This window comes from Neofelis nebulosa, chromosome 18 (genome assembly GCF_028018385.1).
Source record: "Neofelis nebulosa isolate mNeoNeb1 chromosome 18, mNeoNeb1.pri, whole genome shotgun sequence".
NCBI classification, from domain to species: domain Eukaryota; kingdom Metazoa; phylum Chordata; class Mammalia; order Carnivora; family Felidae; genus Neofelis; species Neofelis nebulosa.
In genome coordinates, this window is record NC_080799.1 from 33208337 (window position 1) to 33230377 (window position 22041).

General features: G+C 48.0%; 1 protein-coding gene across 4 annotated transcripts in view; it reads left to right on the top strand.

The window, feature by feature from the left end:
• The window catches only part of PARN (poly(A)-specific ribonuclease), a 166839-nt gene that overhangs the window by 108231 nt on the left and 36567 nt on the right, over nt 1-22041 (top strand). For all 4 annotated transcript variants that reach the window (XM_058711541.1, XM_058711544.1, XM_058711542.1 and 1 more), the window contains one exon: nt 15846-16035. In XM_058711541.1, the coding sequence (XP_058567524.1) occupies nt 15846-16035 (190 nt within the window). The remainder of the gene's footprint in view (nt 1-15845; nt 16036-22041) is intronic.

The following is a 22041-nucleotide window of genomic DNA, read 5'->3' on the forward strand; positions in this document are numbered from 1 at the left end:
CTTCGGGTTCTGTGTCTCCCTCTCTCTCTGTGCCTCCCCTCCTCGCATTCTGTCTCTCTCTCTCTCTCAAAAATAGTTGAAAACATTAAAAAAAAGTTTTTAAATCTACCTCGGGGCGCCTGGATGGCTCAGTCGCTTAAGTGTCTGACTCTTGGTTTCAGCTCAGTTCATGATCTCATGGCTCTTGGGTTCAAGTCCCGCATTAGGCTCTGTGCTGACAGTGCAGTGTGGAACTCTCTTGGGATCCTCTCTCTCCCTCTCTCTCTCCCTCTCGTTCTGTTCCTCCCCCACTTGCGCTGTCTCTGTCTCTCTCAAAATAAATAAATAAAACTTCAAAAAAAACCCCAAACCTTCCTTTTTCTCCTGCTGGCAGAGAGGCTCGTAGGTTCTTCAAATGTTCAGGAGCAGAGAAGCACTCGTTCTCTGATTTTCTGGGAGGTGCCGCCTTCTGAAAGCACTTACCATATGGGAAAAGCTGTTCTCCTGGCTCTCCCCGCCCACTTCCCCTCCTTGTCCCTCTGTCCCTCTGTCCCTCTCTTCCCCTCTCTCTTTCCTTCTCCCGCTCGCTCTCCTGTGTATACATATGTTTGACTGGAGAGAAATGTCACTGAGTCGGCCTCAGCAGCTTTTGACAGCCTAACATGCCCTCGTCAGAGCCCAACACTGCCTGTCGGGCTGACCACAGATTGCTGGCACTGGGAGCCTGCCATCCTAGGGACACAGACTTACTTAGCAAATAAAGAGGTGACCAGTCTCCCTCAGATTGTGAACTCCCTAGAGAAGTGATTTGGTAACATGAAAGGAGAAAAATGATGCAGGCGCAGAATGAACGTGTTAAGTGCCGGTGGGGAGGGGCTTGGAAATTGAAATAGTTCTCATCCAGTTTCCTGCTGCCCCTTTGGCATGTTTGGGCATCCTTAGCATTTTAATGTGTCCCCTACACATGGGACCCACCCGTGAAATACATTAGTCTTTGGGCACATCTCAGCAAAGCACAGTAAACTTGATGTGGAAAATGAGACTTCACTTTGTAATTCTTTGTTTGCCCTTTGGAGAAGTGTGTGATTTCTTTTTGGATACTTCTCTTCTGACGCCAAGCATTGCCAGTTACAACAAATGCATTTCATCATGTCAAGGCAACCTGTATCTGAAGAGCAGATTTCATTCCTTTTGTTATGAACTGATTACCTCCCCACAAAGGGTGGGCCCCGGGCCAGCCAGGAGGGCTCCGTGAAGGCGCGGAGGTGGCTGGCCGCAGTGTTAGGTGAGGTTGTTTTGGCATTTTTCCGAACCTTTCTGGTGGTGACAGATCCTACGTGGGGTGTCCCGGAGATGCTGAGGAGGCGGGTGCATTTCAGAATGTTCTGTAGGCACATCGCAGGCATAGAGTAGAGGAGATGAAAGGTAGAGCTCAAGAGAGCGTTCGCGTTCACATGGTGGCCTCGTGGTGCCATCATGAGAGCGCCAAGTGGGGCCAGACTGGCGGCATGACAAGAAACAGTTAACGGGACCCACACGCAGAGCTGTCAGGGTTTATGTGGAATCCTTTCCTTATTGGGAAAGGCTTCTGGTGGCCGACACCCTCCCTCCCAGGGGTGATGACTCACCTTGCAGGTGAGGTGGCTCAGCCCTGCCTGGCTGATAAGGGCCTGTCATTCTTGTCTCTCCAGGGCTCTCCTTCCCTCCCCGGTTCACTTGGTTAATGAATAAGCTGAGTCATGAGGTGTAAGTAAATAAATGCCTTTATCCAATGAAAACCACATCAAAACATCCAGCAGAGACATTTAATGAAGGTGTAAATATTACAGCCCAGCATCCCGTATCTGGTTGGCTTATAAACAAACAGACTTTAAGCTTTTCGCTCCTGAAACCTTTAAATCTGAAAATGGAGCTGCCCTGTCAGGCTTTTTGCAGACAGGGCTTTGGGAAGTAGAGGGAAGATGGGACGCTTATGCTTTATCACAATGGCACTGACATTGTGGCAGATTTAATGCTTCATAAACAGCGCAAGAAGCCGCCAGAAGTATTGTCCTGGCGTGTGTGGTGTGCGTTGATACTGGGTGCATATCTGGATCCGGCGTCCAAAGTGTTAGCAAGAGCTAGTCCGGATTAGAGAACCCACTTAAGTCGGACTGCGGGCCCAGCCGCTGCCTCCAGCCGGCACGCAGTTCAGTTACGGGCACGCTCTGGTCGGTGAATAGGTTGTGTCCTAAAAGTTCCTTTGTTGACTAACCTTTGAGAACACAAAGCTCATTGTTGCACAGAAACGCCGTTTTGAATGGTGGACGTCAGTGAGCCATGGGGTGTCTCAGACTTCGGATCAGGGCCCATTTGTGGGCCAGGAAATCAATGCTGGTCGACAGCAGTATGAAAAAAGAAGGTAGAAAGAAACAGAGCAGAAGACATCAGAGTGGGTTGCGTGTCGTCAAGGTGGGTATTGTTTGGCGATGCTGTCACAGCTTAAAACTTACTGCGCACTGCTGCCTTCGGAGCCCCAAGGACTCTGATGCAGGGGCGTTGTGCCCGCGGTGACTTAAGTCTGGTCATTTCCACTGTCTAACACTGTGACATCAGGCAAGTGACTCGTCTGGGGCTCCATCTTGTCATGTTCACAATAGGGCACTTCTGTGGAGGTAGGGTTACAGACGGAGCGTGTGTTAAGATTAATATACTAAGATCCTACAGAATATAGGGTAACATACCGGGGGTGGGAGCTAATATCACACTTTGTGCACGGTAACCGTTCTGTAAGCCATGATGATTTTTTACTTGTGCTCCTTTGTGATGTATATGGCCAGACCTTAAAGACACTGTTAGAAAATAGTGTAACTGAGGCATGTACTATTTATATTTAGTCTTCCCCGGAGTAGAATTTATTCAGTGGTCTTGACATTTAGGGTCTGATGTTTCAAATCTGCTGTGCTGCAGAATCTCGGAGATCTTTGATTTTACCTTAAGTTATTCCTGTGTAGTTGAGACATCAATCTTGATCTTCTCCTGGGGAGGATGAAGAATAGTATAAATTACTTAGGTCTTTCAGCTGTCAGGTTGACCGAGACCAGTAAGTATGGGATTCTTCCCAAGTCCTATTTTAAGTTGTGTGTCTTTTTTTTTTTTAATTTTTTTTTTCAACATTTTTTATTTATTTTTGGGACAGAGAGAGACAGAGCATGAACCGGGGAGGGGCAGAGAGAGAGGGAGACACAGAATCGGAAACAGGCTCCAGGCTCCGAGCCATCAGCCCAGAGCCTGACGCGGGGCTCGAACTCACGGACCGCGAGATCGTGACCTGGCTGAAGTCGGACGCTTAACCGACTGCGCCACCCAGGCGCCCCTTAAGTTGTGTGTCTTAAATAAAAGGGTGGGGGGCATTCTCTCTCTCTCTCTCTCTCTCTCTCTCTCTCTCTCTCTCTCTCCCCCCCCCACTCCCCCTCAAAGTAACTCTCACTTTTTTTTTTTTTTTTCCAACGTTTTTTATTTATTTTTGGGACAGAGAGAGACATAGCATGAACGGGGGAGGGGCAGAGAGAGAGGGAGACACAGAATCGGAAACAGGCTCCAGGCTCTGAGCCATCAGCCCAGAGCCTGACGCGGGGCTCGAACTCACGGATCGCGAGATCGTGACCTGGCTGAAGTCGGACGCTTAACTGACTGCGCCACCCAGGCGCCCTTGTAACTCTCACTTTTAAACTTTGTTGGAAGTTGGTCCGCTCCTGTGTGACTCCATCGTGAAATCCCTTCTTCCTGTCCGGTCTCCACGCCTCAACACCACTTGTAAGGAGCTGTGTCGGCACTTGAGACCTGCTTTTGTTTGTTTGTTTGGCTAAGGTTTAGAGCCGCTGCTTTGTGGACGGCCGTGAGGGGTAGGTTAAAACAGTCGTAGAAGCATGGCATCAAAGTCAGGGGCGTCTGTCAAAGTAGAGTTTACTGCCCAGCTCGTGGGGTTGTTTTGAAGAGGAGGTGCAGGGGCGCATCGGTAAGTCCGCACAGATGGCCGCTGTCTCAGGCCGGATCCTCATCTCGTCAGCAGCTGGCCCCACGGCTGTTCTCCCGTTCTCTCGATCTGCACCCCGGTGCTCTCAGGAAGACCCAGTCCCTCACCCAGGAAACAGCCAACTTCCGGGTGCTGCCTCCTACCCCTGGATTCCTAAAGCTCTGTGCCACACCTCCCTTCTCTCAGAAGCAGATCCCACCGTGTGCCCGGGGCTCCGTGTCCTCTCCGGGGCCTTGTGCTGCGCCTTGTCCCTGTGTCCACCCGTTGACTTCTTCCCAACAGCGTGGAAACCTGCTGAATCCCTTCTGTCTTTTCAAAAGACTCGCAAGATCCCAGTTCACCTTTGCTCCTGATGATTGCTTTCCTTCTGCAAAGTCAAGTGCTCTGCATGTGTCGCCTCGTGTCCCCCCTCACTCGGCTGTCGGTGAACCCCACGCACCACTCAGTCACTCTTGCAAATGTCCCTGTGACCTCCGTGCCATAAAGCCACCAGGCTCTCCCCTCCTCTGGCCTTGGTCACTCAGTCCCCTGTCCTGTTCCTTCTTGGATTCCACAGAGCCGTGCTCTCTAGGTTAGTCCCCCTCCTCCTTGGTCTGTGGCTTCCCCGGGCACCCGTGCCTGCACTTTCCCACGTGTATGATGAGGAAGTGTTGGCGTTCCTTGGAGTTCTGTTATGACTTCTTTTCTTACTTCGGGCTGTCTCCATTCCTCTTGTTCTTGCCCCTTCAGGGGCAGCGGTCTCGTAGAAACACACGTCAGATCACATCCCTCCCCCTGACTAAACACCCAGTGGTGACTCCCCCTGCATGCAGCGTGGCCTCAGGCCGTTGCACTGTGCCCCTCGCTCTAGCTTTAGCGTGGGCTCCTCTCTGACCCCTCCTCCGTGTCCGCCATGATGGTCTTCTACTTCCTCGGCCAAGGCTGTGCTTCCTCATTCAGAGATTGGTCACTTCATGTTCCTTCTGCCCGGAACACAGTTCCCACCCCCAAGTAGCCTCCCAACATTCCAGTCTCAGGAAAGAGCCCAATGTCTTTTCCTTAGGGAACCGTCCCCGCATCCTGGGCCTGACCAGCTCCCTGTGGGGCCCCCAGAGCGCCTCTCCATTTCCATCCCTCCGCACACGTGTGGCGCTCTGTTCACAGTCTGTCTCCCGGCGAACACAGGGCCTGTGTCTCTGACCCACCCTCATAGCCCCGGTTGCTGAGGCTTAGAGGATAGCACGTTTGTTCCTGAATGAATGGATAGATGGATGAATGAACAAATGAGAATTTAATACATCAGTGTCTGTATTCATAAACTAATGGATGCACAAAGAAGTGACCAAGTGAGAACTAAGTACATTTGTTTGTAAAGCGTTAACATAGTTCTTATAGACAGTAAATACTCAGTAAATGGGAGCTTTATTTATTTCTCGTTGACTTTTCAGCTAGGAACTACGAAAAGAAAAAGAACAAACGCAACACCGGCCGGTTAATGGAAGCAGTGTTCCTTAGTGACCTCGTTCATTGGATGCTAAGGCGCTTGGCGGAGGCCTAGGCCTGGGGGGCTTAGAGCCCAACTAGCACCCTCGCCCTCAAAGTCTACCTTTAGCCAGTTGGTGTTGGTCCTCCCCTCTCCTTCCCTCCTGCCCCTCATGTGAACATCCTCATGCCTGGATTCTTGCCTACCTGGCGTTTGCTACCAATCTGTTCCCTTCCTGTTCTCCTCTAGATTGTGGGCCTCTTCAGGGCGGAGAATGTCCCATTTCTCCTGCCACACCCCGGTGCCCAGCGCATCACGCGGCGCCCGTGTTTGTGAATGAATGATTGAGGTGAATGTAAAGCTGACTGTGGTGTTGTCAATAGAGTTAGTGAAAACGATTGGATTTGTTTTGGCCTCAGTACGGTTTTGAAAAATGATACTTACAGACTTCTGGATTTTACACTTGTCGAGTACGGTTGGTATACTGGTCCCCCCGTTTTCCGTTTGGTTTCCATGCTTTTGCACGGGAAAGCTTTTGCTAGATGGCATCCGTGTTCTAAACGACGGCGTGTCCCGTGAGCTAGTGTGGACTCAGGGATGTCAGGCCACGCTCGCCTCGGGCACACCAAGGTGTGGTGAGTTACAGCTCGCTGATTCTGTGTCAGCTGTAGAACGTCCATATGGGCCGCAGAGCCATTCTCTTTGTCCGCACTACATGTTTTGTGATTTAACAGCAGTAGCCTCCCTAACGAGGCACCTACTGTGTGCCAGGCCCTGTGCTAAAAGCTTTGCATGCACACTGTCCACTCTTCTAGCCGCTTCATAAAGTAAGTAGGAAAGCCCATTTTATGGGTAAAGAAAAGAAGCCAGGTAGCACGTTAAGATTCAGGCAGGATTTGAACCCAGGCCTCTGTGGCCTCAGAACCTATGGTTTTGCCACTTCGTTGCCTTCTTTTAAATAAGTCGGGGGGGGGTGCGCCTGGGTGGCTCAGTCGGTTAAGCGGCCGACTTCAGCTCAGGTCATGATTTCACGGTCCATGAGTTCGAGCCCCATGTTGGGCTCTGTGCTGACAGCTCAGAGCCTGGAGCCTGTTTCAGATTCTGTGTCTCCCTCTCTCTGACCCTCCCCCATTCATGCTCTGTCTCTCTCTGTCTCAAAAATAAATAAACGTTAAAAAAAAAAAAATTAAGTCAGAGGGGTTTTAAGGTTTTAAGTCAATGTCATCCCATCTACATGCCAGCCTTTCTGCACTTTGCAGAGTGGGTTTTCCTTGCCACTTCTTCGGCCTTAATTAGAGAGCTGGGAGGTGACATGAGGCGTGGGAGCAGTGGGCAGAGTGAGTGCCCGTCTGTCTTTAATGGAGGGGGTGATGTGGAGAGAACACGGTCACGGGCACGGCCTGCAGGGGGCAGAGCCAGGGTCACACGCACTTCCTTCTCTCAGCCTTGTCAGCACGCAGGGGCGCTGCCTGCCCTGGCGGTGAGGAGCCCTGAGCTGGCTCGGTAGCGCTCAGCTCTCCCTCCGCCTTCACATTTCTGTAGCCTGGTCCCCGGCCGCCTTCTCTTACCGGGCACCTCCTGTGTATCAGCCGCTCCGTGGGGGACCTCGGGGAAGCGGAGATGACAGCATCACGTCCCCTCTGCCTCTTCCCTCGTTATTTCTGTGCGTCCTCTTCCACAGGCCTTGAGGGCTTTCGTTTCCACCCTTTTATTAATTAATTATTATTATTTTTTAACATAATTTTTTGTGAAGTCACCTAACAAACAGTGTGTACAGTGTGTTCTTGGTTTCAGGGGTAGATTCCCAGGATTCATCGCTTAATACAACATCCAGTGCTCATCCCAACAAGTGCCCTCCTCAGTGCCCATCACCCATTTCCCCCTCTCCCCTGAACCCTCAGTTTGTTCTCTGTATTGAAGAGTCTCTTATGTTTGCCTCCCCCACTCTCTGTGTGTAACTATTTTTCCCCCTTCCCCTCTCCCATGGTCTTCTGCTAAGTTTCTCCAGTTCCACAAATGAGTAGTGAAAACATATGGTATCTGTCTTTCTCTGCCTGACTTATTCCACTTAGCATAATACCCTCCAGTTCCATCCACGTTGCTGCAAATGGCAGGATTTCATTCTTTCTCATTGCCAAGTGGCATTCCATTGTGTATGTAAACCACATCTTCTTTATCTATTCATCAGTTGATGGGCATTTAGTTCTTTCCATAATTTGGCTGTTGTTGAGAGTGCTGCTATAAACATTGGGGTACAAGTGCCCCTATGCATCAGCACTCCTGTATCCCTTGGGTAAATTCCTAGTAGTACATTTGCTGGGTCGTCGGGTAGTTCTATTTTTAGTTTTTTTGCGGAACCTCCATGCTGTTTTCCAGAGCGGCCGCACCAGTTTGCATTCCCACCAACAGTGCTAGAGGGTTCCCCTTTCTCTACACCACTGGCATCTGTAGTTTCTTGAGTTGTTGATTTTAGCCACTGTGACTGGTGTGAGGTGGTATCTCAGTGTGGTTTTGATTTCTATTTCCCTGACGAGGAGTGACATTGAGCATCTTTTCATGTGCCTGTTGGCCATCTGGATGTCTTCTTCGGAAAAGTGTCTATTCATGTCTCCTGCCCATTTCTTCACTGGATTATTTGTTTTTCGGGTGTTGAGTTTGGTGAGCTCTTTATAGATTTTGGATACTAACCCTTTATCTTATATGTCATTTGCAAATATTTTTATCCATTCCATCAGTTGCCTTTCAGTTTTGTTTAAATTGTTTCCTTTGCAGTGCAGAAGCTTTTTATCTTGATGAGGTTCCAATGGTTCATTTTTACTTTTAATTCCCTTGCCTTCAGAGACGTGTCAAGCAAGAAATTGCTGCCACTGAGGTCAAAGGTGTTATTGTCTGTTTTCTCCTCTAGGGTTTTGATGGTTTCCTGTCTCACATTTAGGTCTTTGATCCATTTTGAGTTTATTTTTGTGTATGGTGTAAGAACGTGGTCCAGGTTCATTCTTCTGCATGTCTCTGTCCAGTTTTCCCAGCACCATTTGCTAAAGAGACTATCTTTTTTCCATTGGATATTCTTTCCTGCTTTGTCAAAGATTAGTTGGCCATACGTTTGTGGGTCCATTTCTGGGTTCTCTATTCTGTTCCATTGATCTGAGTGTCCGTTTTTATGCCAATACTGTACTGTCGTGATAATTACAGCTTTGTAATACAGCTTGAAGTCCAGGATTGTGATGCCTCCTGCTTTGGTTTTCTTTTTCAGTGTTACTTTGGCTATTCAAGGTCTCACTCTTTTAGCCTCAGCGCTTTGAAAAAATAATTTGGCCCAGTCGCCAGAGCATGCAACTCTTGATCTCGGGTCGTGAGTTTGAGCCCCACTTTGAGTGTAGAGATTCCTTTAAAAAATAAAATAAAATCCTTAAAAGATAATACCGTCTGTTGGAGAAGTGCCCACTGCATGGAAGGAAGAACAAGGAACCAGGAATTGGGGGTCTTGAGTCTTCACCCGGTAACTAAGGCTTCCCCAGTCTCAGCTGTCAGCAGTGCTCATGCCTTGCTTTCCCAGTGTCGCTGTGAGGTTCAGGCGGGGCAACGTGCACCGATTGTCACTGCCCTGGGAAGCCCATCTTGAGAGCCGGAGCCAGCGCCTCGCTTGCAATCCAGGGCTCTTGTACACCAGCTCGGGCTTCAGCATGGACTTCTTAACTGAAGAGGTTCTGCATTTTCCCTCTCGGGTGGACACAGGCTGCCAACAAGTATAAAAGCTGTGCTTCTTCCCGCCCCTCTCCTGCCACAGTCTTAGATTCACCTCCTGTCAAAGAACCGTGGTGGAACCCAGTTGCCAAAAACATGGCTAGGGCACAGGCCCTGCCCTCAGAGAGCACCCGGGCCCGTCGGGTAAGAGTGAGGAAAGAGCGGGCATCGAGGCCGGCAGCCGGCCACGCGAGGCTGCTGCTGACGGCCTGGACGGCACCCTAGCACACTGGCACTTTCTCAGCAACACTCGAGAAGGGCCTGGCTCTGGAGGGGAAGGAGGGACAGCAGAGGGTAAACCAGAGGCCGCCGCTGTCCAGGCTGGCCAGCTCACCGCCGTCACCTGTTCAGACAGCAGCGTACCTGTGTTCGGTCCCCCATTCCTGCCCTGGCCTCGGGCTGGGCCTGCTCTCTCTGATCGATGGAGGGGATGTCCACTCACAAACACAGGAAGATGTTCAGAGTGACCATTAGGGTCGAGTGTTGGTGTTTTGTTTTGAACTCCTTTCTCTAAAGACTTTAAAGTTTGGGTTCCAGTAGAATCCAAGAGAACAGCTGCCATGCTCTGTCTGGTAAACAGGGAGAGATGGTCAAGCTGTTGTAAACCCAGCCTGGTCAAAATCAGGTGGAACGTGAGAAAACTCGTGTTTACCACGTTCATATTTAGATAAACGAGCAAACACAAAACAACATTTGGCGTCACCCTGGTGTGGGGTGACAACCCAAAATGACAGCACCGTGGTGCAGGGCCCTGAGCTGCGGTCGTGGGAGGAGGAAGGAGAGGATGTCTTCCAGTGTCTGACGTAGGCAGGCATGACGGTTAAAGCACACGCTGATGCCCAGGAAGTCGGGCTGCGTCTGCAGAGCGTCTTCAGCTGGTGGGTGAACGTACTGGCTTATCAGGCTTCTCTGTCAGGTACACAGAACTGCTGTGGAGAGACAGACTCTTGATTCTCTTCAAAGATAGAGGTAGATGCCTGCATTAACCCTGAATGACCCCATCTGGGACCCTTGCAACGCACATGGTGTCATGAAAAGAATGTAGGCTTTGGTTTGGATCCTAACCCAAGCACTTCAGGTCCTTGGGCTAGTCCCTTGGTCTGAGCCTCACTTTCTTCACTTGTGTAGTCAAGATAACACTCACAGGATTCCCCATGCCTGGCGGAGGGAGCATCCAGTAAATTTCTCCTTCCCGGAGCGATTAGACTAGTAAGAATGAAGCGTGAGACATTGAGAACTTAATGTCCGCTGCGGATGGCCGTTGCAGACGCCACACGCAGGGCTGATGGTACACCTCACTGACCTCAGCTGTCAGGTGGCCAGGTGGCACTGATGTGCCTGGCTTCCTGAGGAAGTTTGGAGATGCCGCACCGCCATGTCACCGAGGACATTGAGCCTGGAGAGACTCTCACCTTGTCTTTGAGACACCTTCCAACTTGGAGCATCTGTCCTAGAAACGGCCCTTAGTACTTAGACAGAGTAAACTACAGAAAACCTGAAGAATTTGTTTGTTTCAGATGTAAGGAACATCTGTGAAACTGCCACTCAACCAGGGACCTAAACTACTGCTAATAAATTACATCTTTCTGTTGTTCCTCCCGGTCCCATCCTTCTGGTTCCCTGCCGGGGACAACCGCTCTCCTGAAAGCTGTGTTGATCATTTTCTTGCTGTTTTGTTCTCTGTCTCTCTGACTGTCTCTGTCTTTGTTTCTGTCTCTCTCTCACTCACACACACACACACACACACACACACACACACACCCGTACACCTCCTGGGATATATTTTTTGTTTGTTTGATTTTTGTTTTAGAACGCAATAAAAAGGGTGTCCTTCTGCAAATGAACTTCTAGGACTTGAATTTTTCATTCACTATTACATCCCTAAGATCCATCCATTTTATTGTATGTTGTTGTAGTTCATTTGTGTTTACTGATACATAGTATTGCATTGTGGGAATATACCACAATTTGTCCATTCACCTGCTGATGGACATTTGGATTGCGCGCGCCTTCCTTCCTTCCTTCCTTCCTTCCTTCCTTCCTTCCTTCCTTCCTTCCTTCCTTCCTTCCTTCCTTCCTTCCTTCCTCTTTCCCTTGCTGCCCCCCAGCTGTTAATAACCAGTGTGTTCTTTAAAAAAGAGAATTCTTGTATTTACCTTGTAATATGTAGTATTTTATATTTAGGAGTGGAATTGTTGGGTCATAGGGTATGTGCATCATGGTCCACTTCAAATGAGAATGTTAAATTGTCTTCCATAGCTGTGTTACCAGTGGAGATCCTATTGATCCACATCTTCCTCATCATTGCTCTTAGTCTTTTCTGTTTTTGCCAACAAAACAGGCACAAAGTGAGATCTTACTGTGCTCATAATTGACTTTGCCTGAGCTTGAGCATCTCTTTATATGATTATTGGCTTTCTGTGCTTCCTTTTCTGTGAAATGACTGTGCATGCTTTTCATGTCTTTTGCCCATTTTTGTGTTGGGTGTTTTCTTTCTGATTTGTAGGTGTTTTTATGTATTCTGGTGCTAAACCTTCACCAGTTCCACGCATTACCAACATCTCCCGGTTTGTGGATTGGCTTTGCTCTCTAAAGTGTCTGCTGATGGACAGGTTTTATTTAATGTAGTCCTACTAACTGACCTATTTTAATGCTTAACGTTATTTGTGTCTTCATAAATTCTTTCCTACTTCAAGCTCAGAAAAGATATGCACTTATATTTTCTTTTCAAGTTTTCAAAGTTTGCTTTTGACATTTCATTTCTTCATCCATCTGGAGTTGATTTTTCAGCGTGATGTGACTAAGAATCCAATTTCATTTTTTTTTCCTATGGATAAACAATTTTTCCAACTTTTCCTTTCCCACATTTTCTGTCATGCTGTCTCTGTCAAAAATCAAAGTTTCAAAGATGCATCAGTCTGTTTCTAGGCTCTTCTGTACCCTTGGTCAGTTTGTTGATCTCTGTACCATTTATACACCATCTTAATTACTTTGGCTTAAAGGAAGCTTTTATAGCTAGCAAGGCAAGTCCCCCTTCCTTATTCTTCTTCAGAAATGTCTGGGCCATTGTTGGCCCATTTGTTCTTCTGTTTAACTTTTGGAATCAACCTTTCCAATTCCACAGAATAATTGGGGTATAATTTTTGTAGAGTAAAAATACCCTCTTTGTTGCGCAGCTCTGTGTTTCAGCAAATGCATATAGCCCTGTAACCACCACCGCAATCAAGATATAAGACTGTTCCATCGCCCCCCAAAATCTCCTCCTCTCCTTTGTACTTCACCTTCTCCCCCAGTCCCTGACTAACCCTGTTCTGTTTTCTATTGATATTTGTTTTTAATTTCATTTTTAATTTTTTTGATCTTTTATTAAAATGTGGAATTAAGTCTATAGATCAAGTTAGGAAGGAATCTATATCTTAAGTCACCTGATCCATAATCTTAACGTGTCCACCAACTTAGTTGGAGAGGCTTTGCGTGACAGTAATAGAAAGTTCTTAAATTTTTAGGGAAAAATCTAAACATTCTTTAAAACCCCTAGTAAAGGAAGCATTTTAGAAGACAACCATCAATCTAAATAACCACATAAGTACATACAAATATATGGCAGACACATGGTGGTATCACCTAAAAATGTCCTGTTTTGGTTCCACACCAGCTTTGTCACTTGCCTACAAGACCTTAGGCCAGCAGCCTGGCTTCCCTGATGTCAGTCTCTGTCCCTGGGTGGTGACTAGAGCATCCCTTCCCTGCGGGGCCCCCGTGAAGATGAAATGCTGTAATGCGTGCCGGGTGTCAGGAGATGAGTGGCCCTGGCTCAGGGAAGCTGTGGTGGGCGGGGCGGGGGGGGTGTGTGTGTGTGAGGGGGGCTGCCCTGGCTCCCCTCCAAGGAGGTGGGGAGGGCCGTCGGCATGCGCGCTTCCCCAGAGGCTCTAACCAAGTGGCACCACCAAAAGGTGGCCTTGAATCGTTTCCCTGACAAATTTGGAAAAGGTTAGTATTACCGCGCGGCTCGCTACATGCTGCTGCTGACAGGCGAGCTGGAACCACTGGAGGACACAGCTGACAGCCAATTCATTTTGCTGATTCATCCGTTCGAGGAGGGGTGGCTGTGAGCCAGAGCTTGGCTTCCAGATGAAAGGCCGCGAGCTCTGGAGCTGCTGGGACGTGAAGGAATGCTGGTAAATGACTGCCATGTGAAGGCCAGCGGTGAAAAGTGGCTTGTTATTTGTTTCCCCTTTTAAGTGATCCCCATTCCACATGTTCTCGGATAAATTCCCCACCGTGGTCAGGGGCTTGTTTGTAACATTTGTCCGTGGGGCTGCGCGCTGGATTATTGGAAACGACCAGATACTGTTAAATAGATCATCTTGGCTCCTTTATGACCCTATCATCACCTTTGCTTTCATGGGGAATATTGACTCAAGCCTACTCTTTTACTTGGGAGTCCAAATGAAACTCGAGAGAGGAATCATTGCAGATGTCATCCCTTTGGGGCATGCTCGCAAAATAAACCTGCTGGAAGAAGGAATAGAACTTAAGACAGGGTAATTCGGGAGCTGCTCATTGGCTGACTATCAGGACCGAACAGTGATGGTAGAATCTTTGGGTTCTCATCATAGATCACACTGAAAGTTTAACCCGTGTCAGTAAGGTGGTCTTACGCTTCCAGTGAAATCCCCTCCACGTGATGTTTGCATGTGACAGGATAAGCTTCAGAGAGTGGAAATTGTGTCTCGTTCTCCCGAACATCTGACACGGTCCCCGGGACAGCGAGCAGTGGCCATGTGGGAAGCATGGGTGGTTGATGTGTATTGGATGTATAAATGGTCGGGTGGTTAAGTGAGCGGAGAAAGTCAGAAATGCGGTCCGCTGAAAGCAGCAGAAGTAGCTGTCCCAAGGAGTAAGATTTTCAAGAAAGGATCCCATTTTCTGTGGTTCTGTGCTCGGAGTGACTTTGGCCGGTAGTGCGTCTCCAGAACTGGATGCTTCTTCTGTTTATCTTCTTGCGAGTGAGTCAGGGCACGCCGCCTTGAGCACACATCTCAGCAACTCACTCTCCTTCTCTGGGAGACTCGCTGTAATAGGGAAGTTCTGTAATACTCTGAGGGTCCCCCCTCCCACCTTTTTTCCTCTTTAACTCTAGAGTGATTATTTGAAAAGTTACAGCAAACTTCTTAGTAAAAATACGTGTTTTTCTTCAAGAGCGGAGTTGGTTTTTTTTTTTCTTTCTTTCTTGTTTTGTTGTTATGTTTTGCTCTTCAGGTGGCTAAACATTTAGGGCATGACATTCTGTAAACCACTGCTGTGCTTAGAAGTTTTAGGCAAATCTGGCCCACTTAGAGCGAAGGTGAGAAGCGTTAGGTGTCAGATATGTGGAGCCTCTGCCTCTCATACAGTTGTCTTTCCCTCTGATTTAAGGTCCCCGATGTCCTGGAGTCCCCTGTCTGGTTCTGATGTGCTCACGGGCCGTGCGTACTTGTCACTTCTGTGCATTTGTTTGTGTGGTATTTAGTGAGAACTACTGCGCACCCAGGATGTTGCCAGGAGTGGGGACACGGACCCTCTTGTAGACATCATGGTGCTTTTGCAGCTGTCCAGGTAGAAGGTCTGCCCTTAACGGCCCCTGCCGGCATGGCCAGGCTCTCGCCGTCTCGCCGCCACTGTGGGCAGTCACTGTTGGTGGTGACCGTGGGCTCGGAGAGTCTATGCGCAAGCTGCAGAAGCCAGAACCAGCAAAATGGCCGCCCGGCCACCAACAGGTCTTCCCCGGGTCGTCGGTCCCACGCTCCCAGAGCGTTCTGTCCACCAGCCTCTGAAGAGCAGGCAGCGAAGACTGTAAGAAAACTGACCTGGCCTTAGTGAAATGTCAGCACTAAGGAGGGAATGAGCTCCAGCTTCCAAGCTCTCCCGCCAGCCAGAGCCACATTGCAGAGAATTAGCAGTCTTTCGGTGTGGAAGGAGGAGAGGCGTGCTTGTGGGGATATCTTGAATTTGCACAGTTGAAAGCGACGTGCAGAGTGACAAGAAGGGCCCTGGCCTTCGGGTCCAGGCAGCCTGGTGTTGCTTCCCAGCGCTGCCACCAGCCCGCCGTGTGGCCTGTGGCAGCCACCCAACGTCTGTGCCTCGCTTGCGAATGTGTTGTGAGGTTAGACATCTCGTATGGAAGGCACTGGGCACAGACATGGGGTAGACCTTCCATATTGGACACGGTGGCCTCGGCTCTGCTGTCAATATTGCTTTCATTTTCATTTTCATTTTCTAACAAGGAGGAGTTTACAGTTTTCCCTTAGTGGGTTTTTTTTTCTCCCATTTTCTTACTCTGAAAATGAGTAATTTTCAAGCCAGTAATGTTACCTGCAAATGTGCTTTACTTATCTCATAATGGTTCTTTACAGTTTACAGAGCACTTGCACAGCATCACAAAGATTGGGGTACGACGGCTGTCTTTTCTCCCAATGAGAAAACAGATTTGAAGAGCCTGTGGGACTTTCCCGAGGCCACCTGGCTTCTAAATGGTACAGCTGGGGTCAGAACTCAGACCTGAATCCCTGGTTTCTTTTACTACCTCTGGCCACCTTTTGAAAGTGGCATCTCCAGGGCAAGGCCAGACATTTTTACATGGATTTTTTTAAATTTTCCTCGTAGCCGTCAATACCAGCAAATACGCGGAAAGCTATCGGATCCAGACCTATGCTGACTACGTGGGAAAAAAACACGAGGAGAAGCAGATCAAGAGAAAGTGGACAGAAGATAGTTGGAAGGAGGTTGAGAGAAAGCGGTTAAACACTCAGTGCATATCCTATGCTCTGCAGAATCACTATCACCACGCCAATAGGTAAGAGTTCTCGGTGCTTGATTTAAACGGGCAGAGTTGTTCTAGCAACGGCTTTTCTTGTTCTCACAGGACTAGAAGTCATAATTCTGACTTGTGAGAAAGAGTGTTTTCTAACTCTCCACGTCATATCAGAAGTTATTGCTACCTTCATTCCTTCTGTGCCGTGTAGACCCAGCTCCTGTGCTTAACACTCACACAGCCCCACTGAGGCAGACCGGATACGTGTTCTTCCCAATTGAGGGTGCGGCAGCTGGGGCTCTCTGACCTGCCCGCCAGTCCAGTGAGAGAACCAGGATCAGAGCTAAACCCTTCCGTGTCCAGTCTATGCCCCCTTCCTCCCCCCGGTCCACCATCATGCCCCTGCCTGAGTGTCCGGCCTCCTTGCAGATCCCATGGAAAGAGAACTTGACTTACTACCCCTCATGACCCATAACCCTTCCTTCAGAAGATATAGGCTGGTCACATGCTGTCTCTTAGTAGAAGGACAAAATACAGGTGTAGAAAACCAGGAGGGAAAGTTCATTACAGAAAACGATGAAGATTAGAAAAGTGTGAACTTAAAGAAGAAAGTATGAGCCATAATCCCACCACCCAGAAACAATCACTGTTAATATTTTGGATTGCCCTCCATGTCTTTTTTCTTTTTGTTTCTTTCTTTTTTATTTTTTAAGAGCGTGTGCGAGCAAGGGGGAGGGGCAGAGAAAGAGAGAGAGAGAGAGAGAGAGAGAAAGCATGCAAGTGGGGCTAAGGGGCAGAGGGAGAGAGGGAGGGAATCTTAAGCAGCCTCCATGCCCAGTGCGGAGCCCAAAGCTGGGCTCGATCCCACAACCTTGGGATCATGACCCAACTTGAAATTGAGAGCCAGATGCTCAACCAACTGAGCTACCCAGGCCCCCTGATCCTTCATGCATTTTAAGTGGTTGTTTAGAGATTTTAAAAATTGAGATATAATTAACATATAATAAAATGCACAGGTCTAAGATGTTTATTTCAGAGTTGGTTTTTTTTTTTTTTAAGGAAAAGATTTTTTTTTTTTTTCAGTTTATTTCTTTTTGAGAGAGACAGAAAGAGCACAAGCAAGGGTGGGACAGAGAGAGGGAGAGAGGGAACATCCCAAAATGGCTCCATGCTGTCAGCACAGAGTGTGACCCGGGGGCCCGGTCCCATGAACCGTGAGATCATGACCTGAGCCAAAACCGAGAGTCGAATGCTTAACCGACTAAGCCACCCAGGTGCCCCCTTCCTTTTTTTTTTTTTTTTTTTTTTTTAAACAGTTAATACTTTTAAAGAAAATAAGGGTCTAAAACATGACAAAAATGGCATACGTATACTCACAAAAATTCAGGCCTTCCTAGTTAGAGGTACAGTTAAGATTGTGGGGGCCCTTATGGTCGAGAGGAAGGACCCCCGCAGCTGCGTGCCTCACTTCTCTCAGCCTTAGCGAGTGGACTCTGAGACCCTGGGAGCGCTGTCTCCACTGCCGAGCTTCTCCTGGGGGCTATTAGCAGTGCTGATAGAAATGGACATTAGTTTCTCCGGCTGCTTGCATTGGTAAGGCACATGCTTCTTTTCTTTCCGGTGAGAGATTCAGTGTCCAGAATATTCAAGAAGTTTAGGTTGATAACTGGACAAAACTAGGGCTGAGATTCTGGGAAACTGGACCGGACATAAATTTGCTTGAGGGAGAGATTTGGTTGGGCGGCATGAAATCTGAATAAATAAATACAGGTTAGCACGGTGTTTGAAGAATCCTTCTTTACAGTAGATACTTAGACACTTAAAATCTCCCTAATAGGTATTTAGTCCCCATAAATAAACACTGATGCTCGAAAGATTCCTGAAAGGCAGGTGCTGTTACCATTCTCACTTTATCACGAATGTTCTGTAATTAGAGAAAAAGGTTTTCCAAAGCCACTTTGTCCTCAAAGCCACTTTGTCCTCAAAGCCACCTTGCCCTTTCGAGATTTGGGTCGGTCTTATCTACAGATTATTTGCAATTTGGCATTTTTCACCTGGTGGGAAAAACCCTTTGGCTCGTCTCTTCCTTCTAGTCTTTTCTGTCTGTGAGACTCCACTGCGGCCTTCCTTGACAATGTAGTAGCTCCTGGGAATTCCTGCTTATGTAAGAAACGCTAAAGCATACATCAGAGTTACGGTTTTCAGATTCCACATGATTGTCGTCAAAAGTTAGGGCTTTCTCCAAGTGACCAAATGAGCTTATTACAGTAGGGAAAAGGAGGGGCTGCCCTTTAGAGACCAAGAATTCTGATTAACCTGACTGTATTCCAGGACCCATTGCTTTGTCAGACTGCTTGCACATTTACTTATAAATGTGGGGCAGGTGTTTTCTCTCTTCCTACTGAAAAATGCCCTGGAGACAGCAGAAGCCATGGAGAAGCGAGGCCATGGAGGGGCGAGGCCATGGAGGGGCGAGGCCATGGAGGGGTGAGGCGGCTGACTCCCCAGGCAGCTAGCAGACAAGGGTTCTAGTTCAGGCTCTGCTGTTACCTTGGAAATGACATCGTTCGCTCTTCCCTTCAGTAAATACCCATCCAGAGCCCAGTATCTGCCTCTGTCTTCTCATCTTAAAAGAGGCATTTTGTGGGGCGCCTGGGTGGCGCAGTCGGTTAAGCGTCCGACTTCAGCCAGGTCACGATCTCGCGGCCCGTGAGTTCGAGCCCCGCGTCGGGCTCTGGGCCGATGGCTCGGAGCCTGGAGCCTGTTTCCGATTCTGTGTCTCCCTCTCTCTCTGCCCCTCCCCCGTTCATGCTCTGTCTCTCTCTGTCCCAAAAATAAATAAAAAAACGTTGAAAAAAAAAAAAAAATTAAAAAAAAAAGAGGCATTTTGTTAAAGTCCATTTGGCTCTTAAATTCCAGATGTATTTACTATGTACAATGCGAAGAAGAAATGGATGCACGCTTTAGAGACCCTTTGACTTTCTCCTCAGGGACCAAGTAGTTTCTTCTCAACCTGTGAATCAGAGTGCTGAAAATGCCCCTGGTTGGAGAAGTTTTAGATAAGGAGCATATAATAAAGACCAGATTGGGTGAACCAGTGTCACAAGCAGACCTACGAATGCCTTTTACTACAATGAAATCGTAAACGACGGTGCAGCAAATGCAGAAAAGATCCTTGACCATTTCAGTGGGCACTGCCTTTTAACCTCCTCCCTGCTGCCTGTACCTACTCTAGAGTTTCTCAGAAGCTCTTCTCCCTGTGATTCAGGATGATCAGAAACCACTAGCCCGTGGTGCATCCGACTGGGACTCAGCCCTTTTTGTCCTCTGTGTCTTGGTCCTTTGCTTACACGTTCATTGCTTTCCCGCTTCTGTGACTTAGAGGGGTGGCCTCTCACCTTCAGGCCCCCCGCACCCCTCCCACTGTCTCAGAATGTCTCTGTAGCCGAGCGCCACCCATTTTACCCTGGTGGCAGCTCACTCTCAGAGACTGGGGAGTGCATTTGCAAGCTCCTTGTTGACCATCTCTTGCTTCTTTTTTTTGCCCTGGCTTCATTGGTCCATGGCAGAGATCTTTGTTCAGCTTCTTCTTCTTCTTTTTTTTTTTAAATAAAAAAAAAAAAATGGAAGTAGGGGCACCTGCGTGGCTTAGTAGGTTAAGCATCCAACTTCGGCTCAGGTCATGATCTCGTGGTTCGTGGGTTCAAACCCCACACCAAGCTCTGTGCTGGCAGCTCGGAGCTTGGAGCCTGCTTTGGATTCTGTGTCTCCCTCCCTCTCTCTCTCTCTCTCTGCTCCTCCCCCACTCATGCTCCGTCTCTCTCTCAAAAAAATAAACATTAAAAAAAATGGAAGTGTAGTTGCCATATGATATTATATTAGTCTCCAGTGCACAATACAGTGATTCAGTACATGACTGTATACATGACTCAGTGCTCATCATGATAAGTGTAGTCACCATACAGCGTTATTACAGTGCTGTTATCTGTATTCCCTTCACTGTGCCTTACACCCCCGTGACTGGTTTGTAACTAGAAAATCGCACCCCTTAATCCCTTTCCCCTATTTCTCCCATCCCCCCCCCCCCCCCCCCGCCCGCCCCCACACCCCTCTGGCAACCACTAGTTCCTTCCGTTCAGCTTTAACTGCTGCTGCTTCTCCTGGAGGAGATGCCGTTGTTTTCCTTCTTGTCTGCTTCTGGGTTCTGTACTATAGGAACAGACGTGACGTCCAAATGACGTTTCCCCAGTTTGCATGTTCCCTTGGATAGACCTTACACTTCCTGAAAGGGCTCCTGAAGTTTTCTCGGGTAGCCACCTCGCAACCCTTCCTGTATTTGGGAAGGGCGGGTGTCGGCAGATTCAGTGTCGAGCCTGTGGGTTGGGTACGTTTGAGCAGAGAAGATGTTTCCCGTGACACTTTTTAAACCATTGAAATGATAAACGCACATAATCTTTAAAGATTTGCCTAGGACAGGAGTATGTAAAATGCAAGAAGGGAGAATCTTTGCTCCTCCCTCCCCGCCTCTTCTTCCCAGTGCCTGCTACTCTTCATTTTCTTTCTTTCTCTTTTTTTAGTTTATTTCTTTTTTTTTTTAATTTTTTTTATAACATTTATTTATTTTTGAGAGAGAGACAGAGCATGAACGGGGGAGGGTCAGAGAGAGGGAGACACAGAATCCGAAACAGGCTCCAGGCTCTGAGCTGTCAGCACAGAGCCCGACGCAGGGCTCCAACTCACAGCCCTCACGGACCGCGAGATCATGACCTGAGCCGAAGTCGGCCGCCCAACCGACTGAGCCACCCAGGCGCCCCTTTAGTTTATTTCTTTATTTTGAGAGAGAGAAAGAGAGAGAGAGAGAGAGAGAGAGAGAGAGCCAGCGTGGGGGAGGGGCATAGAGAGGGAGACAAAGAGAATCCCAAGCAGGCTTTGTAGTGTCACCACTGAGCCTGACGAAGGGCTCCCATTCACGAACTGTAAGATCGTGACCTGAGCTGAGATCAAGAGTTGGACGCTTCACTGATGGAGCCATCCAGATGCCCCTTTTCCCTTTTCTTTCGGTGGTTTCCGCTCCACCTCTCTTACCAACTTTGACCAATATACCTTGGTCAGTTCTATAAAAGACAAATTTAGCGCGTGCATATTACCTTCCATCTCTCTGCTTCTCTTGTCCCCAGGGTTCGTTATATTATTTATACTGTTCACTACTTTTTTGTGTCTCTACTTTTGTGCTCTTTTGAGAAGTGGATTTTAAGAGATGGCAACAGGCATGCGTCCTGTTTTTTATTTTTATTTAAAAAAAAATTTTTTTTTTTTTAACGTTTATTTATTTTTGAGACAGAGAGAGACAGAGCATGAACATGGGAGGGGCAGAGAGAGAGGGAGACACAGAATCCGAAACAGGCTCCAGGCTCTGAGCTGTCAGCACAGAGCCCGACGCGGGGCTCGAACTCACGGACCGCGAGATCGTGACCTGAGCCGAAGTCGGCCGCTTAACCGACTGAGCCACCCAGGCACCCCCATACGTCCTGTTTATATTATGATTATGTAAATGCAATTCTCTGAAGGAAAAATGTTGCAGCACGGCCCACGGGGAAGAAAGTGTATTGCTGTGTCATAAAACTTTGCTGCCCAACCAAGAATCTTCTAAATATCCCAGGCTTTTTTGTGTAGATCTTTTTGAGAGAAGCAATTTCCTTTTGCTTGAGTGATTTTGATTTTTTTTTTTTTTTGCATATATAGTGTATGGTTAGTAAACCCTATGAAAATGTGTCTGTTTCACCTTCATAATTGATAATGTTGCTGGATAGAGAATACTAGATCATAAAATTTTATCCTCTCAGAACTATAAGTACATTGCTCTTCCCACTGTAATCAATAATCTGCTTTCCTGTTTTCCTTCAAGGCAGGTGCCACGTTTTCTGTGTCTTTATATCTCTCGCACCTACCCTAGAGTCTGACCCAGAGTTACATTCGTAGACGTTTTGTGAATTAATGGATGAGTAAGTACTGGAGTGTCCGTTTCCTCAGTGTGGGCTCTGGGCTAGG